Source organism: Notothenia coriiceps, unplaced genomic scaffold, assembly GCF_000735185.1.
Source record: "Notothenia coriiceps isolate Sejong01 unplaced genomic scaffold, NC01 NC01_scaffold00007226, whole genome shotgun sequence".
Lineage (NCBI taxonomy): Eukaryota > Metazoa > Chordata > Actinopteri > Perciformes > Nototheniidae > Notothenia > Notothenia coriiceps.
This window is the reverse complement of record NW_011339927.1, coordinates 13,553-22,248: the sequence shown is the minus strand read 5'-3', so window position 1 is coordinate 22,248 and position 8,696 is coordinate 13,553. Positions and strand designations below refer to the sequence as shown.

Sequence of the window (8,696 nt, the reverse complement as noted above, 5' to 3'; positions counted from 1 at the left end):
GTTACTGTTGTACATTTGAGTTGTGATCACAGATGCGCTCTTTTTGATCTTGCTATATTGTTTTTTGTGTGAGCTGCAGTAAATATGGAGTATCATATGGTTTGTCCGACGCTGGATTGAGGGAAGATTCTTTTGCTGGGTGTGTTGAACTTTTAACTGTATTTAACTTGCTACGTTGTTTGGTTTGTCTTTGACTGACATTCGAAATGTTTGCCTTGTTGTTGTAATGCTGCGTTGACTTGGTGCTACTGTATGTTGTCCTTTGCTTGGATGTGACTTTAACACTCACACCGCACAAACTCATTTCTTGGTTGTGTGTTATTTCTGATTCCCTCATTGCTGTTTGGATATTTTTCTGTGTTTTCCATTGCGAGGTTGGTAATACTAGACCCTCCAGAAAAACGCGGGCAAAAATCCTTGATTATGCGGGCTAAATTCCTTGATTATGGGGGCTGAAATCCTTGATTATGCGATTAAACATGCGGGGGTTTTATGTGATATGCGGTGAAATTGCGGGAAGTTGCAAAATATGCGGAAAGTTGCGAAAAAGAATAGATTTTTGTTTAAATATGGGGCGGTCTTATTTATTCTCTCACACACACAACGTTAAACCCCTTTCTTATTCAATTAAACACATTCAATGTTTATGTATTGTAAAAGCAATTGGGCTACTTTAATCACTCTCTCTCTCTCTCTCACACACACACACACACACACACACACACACACACACACACACACACACACACACACACACACACACACACACACACACACACACACACACACACACACACACTTCACCGCCTCATTCTGTTTTCATTTAGTCGTTCGTTATCTGACCAGCTTCAATCTTGTAGGCTACTCACTTCGTTTCTTGTAGCCCTCGAAAGGGTTTTGGAGGTTGATGCCTCGGTGAAAGTGAGTTGTTTGGCTTTCTTGTCCGCAGCAGCAGAAAGCATTTTCGAATGTTTGAATGAATCAAAGTGGGTCGTCACCGTCGATTTTCTCTAAGACTTAAGCTCCAACACACAGTGGCACGGGGTGCAGAATAGTTTCCCCCCACTTTCGTCAAAGACATCGGGGTACTGCTTTGCCCGGTCTTTAGCAGAAATGTTCGTCGGTAAATGAGATGGATCAGATTTTTTCATCTTGGCTTTTTCTCTCTCTTGTGAGTTCCACACGTTCACTCTACGGTGTTGTTTACCTTCTGTGATGCGCGAGCTGATGACGTCGCGTCATCATGATCACTACCTCACGTCAAGATGAGTTAACTTTTTTTTTCTCAACTTTGTGTGGAAAAATCCTGGGATTATGCGGACTTTTGATAAATATGCGGGCTTTTAAAAATATGCGGCCTTTTAAAAATCTGCGCCATTTTGCTGATTATGCGGTAAATTCTGCAAATGCAGAATCAAGTTTTTCTGGAGGGTCTAATTTGCGCATAACAGCATCCCCAGCCCCATATTAGAGACAGGACAGCAGCAGAGGAGAAGAAGAAACACAGGTCGGGGGAAGGACAGACAGACAGATGTAGAGCAACATACACGTGTGTCTACAGGTTTAGAGTGTGTTAGATTAGATTAGAGTCAACTTTATTGTCATTGCACAGAGTACAGGTACTAAGACAACGAAATGTAGTTAGCATCTAACCAGAAGTGCAAACATGCATTAGAATACACTCCAGTCCACATCCCTAAGCCAAACCCTAACACAGCTGAACATCTGACAGGTGCAATACAGATATAGAGAGCCAGCTAATATAACCTACTAGTCCTTAGAGACTGCTGATCATGCTCACCCTGGCCTGACACCAATACCCCCCCCACCCCCCCCATTCCCCCTATTAAAAGTTTTGTACTGTTGATTCAACTGCCATAACTACTCTAGTCAGTGCCTGGCACCAGAACTGTGTGTGTGAGTTATTAGTACAGCATATTAGCAGAACGTACCATTTTATTGTGGATGGAAGGGGATACAGGGTAGTTGTAGTGGTGTAATCCTAGGCTTAAGAACCTCCTTTCACCAGGGTAGTCATACTGAAGGAGGGAGGGAAGGTAATAAGGAAAGAAGGAAGGGATGAAAGTTGTTAGGGTGGAGGAAGATGAAAACTAAACATTCATCTGTTATTCTCTCTTTCAGCCTCAGTGACAATCTTTTTATTCTGCTGAAGAGCCTTATGTCTTTCCCTCAATGAACGTTTTAATTTATTAGCTTTCCTAAACTCAAAACCTTAATTTATTGTACTAGGAAAACGTAATAAAAGCTTGTTACCATGAAATTAAGATATTGCAAGAGTCGTGGATTTAACTAAAACCAATATAAGTGAGTTGTGGCCTGTGAAAAGAAATTGTCTAGTTGTGAGGTGGCAGTTACTTCTACATCCACTGTATGCTTCTGCAGCGATCACTGCTTTACCTTTGGGGAGCTCAGAGACCTCCGCAGGCTGTAGACCGAGGGGTCAGCGTAGATCACGTCGTCCCTCAGCCGGGCCGGGAGCCGGTTGAAGTGAGCGGAGGGCGAGCGGCCAGGCGAGGCAAAACTGTGCTGCATCGGGGAGTAGGGCCCCCCACAAGACGAGGACGGGGACCTGGGGACAGACCTGGAGCGGGGCTGTACAGACAGACGTCTCATGGATTTTTCCATTCCACCAAAGTAGGCCGGCCCCCATTGGTCCCGCTGCATTGGGGCTCCATACAGCTGATGGGGTAGGTCCCTCAGTGAGTGCCGCTTCTCCTCCACGGTCCAGCGCGGGTCGTATCCCCCCATAGCAGAAACAGAGCAGATACTGTCTGGTCGGACCCCTGGCGGGTAAAGAGGGCACTCCTCCATATACTGGGGGCCACCAGGGTAGCCATAGAAGTCCGCCAAAAGCCCCTGGTTTACTGCGTAGTAATGAGATGGGCTGGAAGGAAGGACGGGAAGGTTTAAGAAATGTTTAGCCTCCGGATGAGACTAGTGTTCTGTACCCTGAGTTTCATTACACATCACCCTAACTCTACCATAACTTGTATTAACCGTTAAGTGAGTTTCATCATAGCAGTAGGTTTTATGAAAAGATCTGCTCATGATCTTTAAGTAGCAAAAAGGCTCCAGTCCAACAGCTCCAGCTGGATTGATAGTCCCCTTGTGTATTAAAGTTGCAGGTTATAAACTGTGCCTGCGATTGAACCTGCAGTCACTTTGTGTGGAAATATTGTGCCACTATAACATCTTCAATAAGTCCAAATCATGTATTTTCCTGTCTTGAGAAAATATAAAAATTAAAAAAATTAAAAAAATGTGATTACCAGAGGCTAAAACCAGAGGTGTTCTAACGAATAAGGGCTTTGAAAGTCTGTCAACCCTGAAGGTAGGTGCAAGGCCAGAGGTGTAAAGTAAGTACATTTACTCAAGTACTGTACCTAAGTACAATTTTGTGGCACTTTACTTGAGACAAATATGTAGACATTATATGATTGTGAAATGAGCCAATCTATTCGCATAAATATATCTGCATAATGAGTACTTTTACTTTTGGTACTTTAAGTATATTTAGATGCCAATACTTTTGTAATTTACTTAAAGGTGACATGTCATGCTTTTCCGGTTATTACCCGTCCCCTTGTGTGTTATGAAGGTTTTTCTGCATGTAAACGGTGTGCAGAGTCAAAACCCTCAAAGTACACCCTGTAGCGAGTAAAACTCTTAAACAGAAAATACCTCCCCAAAACGCCTCGTTGGTGAAACGTCATCATGATCTTCCGGGTACGTGCTTTCGTAAGCACGTACAGGCAGCCCTGCTGATTTCTGCTCCCTGCTGCAGGCTGATAACAGACAGTTGGGATCGCGCAAAATTCTCTCTGCAGACCCATTCTCACAGCGTTTATCAACCTATAAACCTTTTTCTTACTCAATATCAAGCCACACTTATTGTTTTTATTTCGGCTGTGACTTTGTGTGTGTTCAGGTTGAGTTTGGCTTTGTTTGGCTGTGTATCGCTAAACAAGGAAATCGCGGAGGGGGGGGGAGGGGAGCTGCAGCGAGCCGTTTAGTGGAGAAAGTGAATACTGCTGAATACACATACTTTACAGAGATGCTGTATGCGAAACCAATGTGAGTCTGGAAAATTGCACAGTATTTTTCTCTGAGACTGCCAAGGCACACNGGGTGGGGGGCGGTCTGGTCTACCTGTTAAGGTCCTCCTCGGAGGCCATGCCTCTTCGCTGGTTGACCCAGTGCTGCAGCTGGGCCATGGAGCTCTTCCTCTGAGCCACTCTCTCTGGAGCCGTCCTGGGCACGAAGCCCCTCCTCAGCACAACGTTCTCCTGCTGCTCCCTGCTGTCCTGCGGGGGGCATCCCCCCCCCTCCGGGTGGCCCTGGGGGGCATGATGTCCAATGGGACTCCTGGATAGAGGGGGTTTGCTGTTCCGAGGGCCGTTGTTGCCCCACCCATTTGGATGCGGCCTTGGATGAGAGGTGGGGTCCGGACCTGTTCTCCCCCCTCCATCGTCACCTTCTCCTTGTCTTCCGTTATTATTTTTTCCCTCCTGAACGGAGCAGGGGGTGGAGGGTGGGGGTGTCTCAAGGCTGTTGACCCCGTTGGCCTTAGGGTGTGGGGGGGGGTCACTGACAGTATCATTGTGTGTGTGTGTGTTTGGTGCCTTGGTCACCATAGTGTGGTTTGGATCCACTGTGGGGTTTATTCTGTGAATGTGAAGAAAAGAGAAAGCATGAGAATAGATTGACTGACTGTTTTTGCTTGTTTCAAAACGGTCAGAGTGGCCATTTGAAATCAGAAAATGTAACAGCAGGTCAAGTATCTGATCAGTAACAATTTCTGTATTATATTATTATGAAATCTGAAATATGTAGACCATATTCAAGGAATAAGTATGATGTATGGAAGAATTGAAGCTGTAAATACCAACAACTGTCTTATTGCCATATATTGCAGTTGATTATAGTCTCTCTGGCAGCACCACCAGAGGGCAGCAACAACCTCAGAGTAATACTGCTTCATTCCTTTGAAGTGGACCTATCATGCTATATTTGAAAAATATATTGTAGGGCCATACCTACAAAATATAAAACATGTCTGTGAAGTATTTTTTTCAAAGTACCAAACAGATATGCTCAAACCCCTCTTTTGCAGATCTTGGGTCCTTAGCTTGCAGATCTTGGGTCCTTAGCTTGAAGGAAAAAAAAGAAGAGGAGGCGGGGCTAATGCCTGATCAGAGATAAACTTAAATTTGGTTGTGATAAAACGCCACTAATGTTTAATGTGTAAACAAAGACCAGATTACGTCCAAAACACGTCAGGCATTGTTTCTGATAGCAACTTTCTGTAAGTCCGCCGACATCACAGCGGACGGACACGTCACAGCGGACGGAAATCTGTATCCACTCGTTGTTACCCATTTTAAAAAGATTTGGGTACGGAGGAAAAGAGAGAGGGCTTTATTTTCTGACGTTGCGTGAGTTCCCCGACGCATATTTATGTATAAAAGACATCACAAAGTGCATTTTGCATGATAGGTCCCCTTTAAGATGTAAATAGCACATACTACCATTAGTGGAGCGCTGGCTCAAAAGTAACACTTTTTTCATGCGGTGTGTGTGTGTGTGAGAGCAGCACCTCTGTGACGGCTCACTGGGGACCGCTGCAGCCTGGCTCATGGCTCTGATCCACTGCTCCCGGTCCTCATGTCTGTCTGCGCTGAAGTAGTAGGTCCTGGTCCCAGCGTGCCCCGCCTGTATGCAAAACGCAACGGGATCCTTTAGCTCCCCTTCCTCACCGTCCTCCCTCTCACACCTCACCTGCGGGGGGAGACAAACAAAGGAAAGGTGAGTTAGTGGGCACACCATCAGGCTCCTCATCATACTCAGCGTCCCCATCAGCACCAACTTCACGACCTCATGCATAGAAGAAGCATTACCGATCAAGCACTTTATTTGTGAACATCCTAGTGAGTACAACCTAATCGTTAACTGCATAAGGAATAATGTGAGCACTACAGCTGCACAATTAATTAAAATTGCAATATTTAAGTCACCGGAAGCATAATATTTAAAATGTCTTTAAATACAATAAAAGTATCAAACAAAACATAGTGATCCTCTTAAAAACACTCAAACGGCTCAGTTTTATATATGTTTCAATCATAATAACCATAAAGTGGCAAAAAAGATCAATACCTCCAATATCTTGAATTGTATTGTAACCACAATATCAGTCAAAATGATCTCAATTAGTTATTTCTTCCAATTAGTGCAGCCATAGTGAGCACTGAACTACTGTAAAATAAGGAAGTGCTTTTAAAGCTGTGATAGACGTTTGCAGCGGATAGTTTGAGGGTCTGAGAATGGATTCTGTAGACCACAGATAAAAAGCATATTTAGGCATTTGTGATTTCTAATATTAGGCTGTGTAAATTATGTTGACTATATAATAATAATTTTACACTTTACTGCCTACATATGGGGTGCGTTTCCAACCTGTCTGACACCCAGATGTCAGCTATTAGCTTGAACATCAGCCAGCAGGTAAGATCAATCAAGAGTTTCAAAACATTCTAGGGTTTGTAGTGTGATTACATTGGCCGTGTCTCAATTCAGGGGCTGCACCCTTCGGAGGCTGCATTTGTAAACCGAAAGAAGGCTGTCCCAATAAAAAAAAGACGAGACCCCTCCGAATGCAGCCCACGAATGCAGCCTTCTTTTCCCGGATTTGAAGGATACATCTAATGTATCCTTCTTGGTCTACCATATCCCAGGTTGCAATGCGCGCTGGGGAAGAGTGAGTTTTTTTCAAATGAAATGGCGGTCCGGTCTCCCCAGCAGAGTGGATTTAAAAGCAGCTGCAAGCGGAGGAATCACTAATAAATGTGAGTATTGGGTTTTAACTTACTTTAAATTAACTAACGTCACACACGTCAAACCCAAGGGGCATTAAAACGTACATTTTCGTTAAATAATACAGATACATTAGTGACGCTAACTAGCTAGCTGGACGTACTGCACTGTTGTTTACACTTATTTTTAATTCAATTCAGAAGTTTACTAAAGTCATACAGAGATCTTGGCTCTGTTATAGATAAGTTATACTTTATATTACATAAATAGACCAAAGTGAAAATATTTAGCCTGGTATAGCCTACAGTACGGTGGGATTTATAAAATGCTACCCTGACGTCTAGCTGCTGTTAGCTTTATTTATTTCTCTGACATGTTGCAATGTTTTACTGTTTATTAAACTTTGGGACAACATTACAACCTTTTTATTCAGCTCATGCTGCTCTGAGGTAGGGCTAAAAAAAAGCCTATTTTAAATATTTCCACCAGATTTAAAAGTAAAGTAAAGGCCAATAAGAAAATCACAGAGAATCTCTTTGAAAAGCACATTTGACAAGCAGTTGGGTAAACAACCCAAACAAAACCAGACGGGTAGAATGAATCCTCAGGTAGGATATGCAGGACAGGAGACATTAGCATGCTTTCCTTACAGACAGGACAAGGAATGCAAAGAAGGGTGGTAAAATACGAACACTGTACCTACTGTACTTTCTACCACAACGGGACACAGCGAGGGCCAGCAGAACTCACAGGGACGGACAGATGTGGGAGGGAGAGGACACAATAAAGACATGTTAAGGGTTGTGATGTTAAAGGTCACAGGTCGCTGCAGGCTGTCAGGGTCTGATCCTGTGACGCTGTTCCGTAGTGGCTGTCTCTAGAAGCATACTAACTGAATGAATTGTGTTCCAGGGCTGGCTCCCTTCTAAATGTGATGTAGGACTTTCTGATAAATTATGAAATTGTTTTGGGTATACTCTTTATTCACAAATTCATGTATTTAAAGTTCCATATTAACGTATGGAAGAATGAACACAAAATAAATACAAAACCCCTTTCAATACACGACGAACAAGGAATACTCTTTTTTCATTAAAGGTCACCTATTATGCAAAATCCACTTTTTCATGTGTCCCCTCTTCTTCATGTCTCTTCAACATCAACATGTGTCCCCTTTTCTTCATGTCTCTTCTACATCAACATGTGTCCCCTCTTCTTCTACATCACATGTGTCCCCTCTTCTTCATGTCTCTTCTACATCAACATGTGTCCCCTCTTCTTCATGTCTCTTCTACATCAACATGTGTCCCCTCTTCTTCATGTCTCTTCTACATCACCATGTGTCCCCTCTTCTTCATACATGTGTCCCCTCTTCTTCATGTCTCTTCTACATCAACATGTGTCCCCTCTTCTTCATGTCTCTTCTACATCAACATGTGTCCCCTCTTCTTCATGTCTCTTCTACATCAACATGTGTCCCCTCTTCTGCATCAACATGTGTCCCCTCTTCTCCATGTCTCTTCTACATCAACATGTGTCCCCTCTTCTTCATGTCTCTTCTACATCAACATGTGTCCCCTCTTCTTCATGTCTCTTTCTACATCAACATGTGTCCCCTCTTCTTCATGTCTCTTCTACATCAACATGTGTCCCCTCTTCTTCATGTCTCTTCTACATCAACATGTGTCCATTCTTCTTCATGTCTCTTCTACATCAACATGTGTCCCTTCTTCTTCATGTCTCTTCTACATCAACATGTGTCCCCTCTTCTCCATGTCTCTTCTACATCAACATGTGTCCCCTCTTCTTCATGTCTCTTCTACATCAACATGTGTCCCCTCTTCTTCATGTCTCCTCTACAT

General features: G+C 43.5%; 1 protein-coding gene across 1 annotated transcript in view; it reads right to left on the bottom strand.

The window, feature by feature from the left end:
• Nucleotides 1-1,860: 1,860 nt before the first annotated feature.
• LOC104943943 (pleckstrin homology domain-containing family A member 6-like) overlaps nucleotides 1,861-8,696 on the bottom strand; it is a 17,103-nt gene continuing 10,267 nt past the window's right edge. Inside the window, exons 3-6 of the mRNA XM_010769414.1 lie at nucleotides 5,618-5,799; nucleotides 4,171-4,686; nucleotides 2,419-2,905; nucleotides 1,861-2,039 (exon numbers count right to left, since the gene is read on the bottom strand). Of these exons, the coding sequence (XP_010767716.1) occupies nucleotides 1,926-2,039; nucleotides 2,419-2,905; nucleotides 4,171-4,686; nucleotides 5,618-5,658 (1,158 nt within the window). The 5' untranslated portion in view covers nucleotides 5,659-5,799 and the 3' untranslated portion in view covers nucleotides 1,861-1,925. The remainder of the gene's footprint in view (nucleotides 2,040-2,418; nucleotides 2,906-4,170; nucleotides 4,687-5,617; nucleotides 5,800-8,696) is intronic.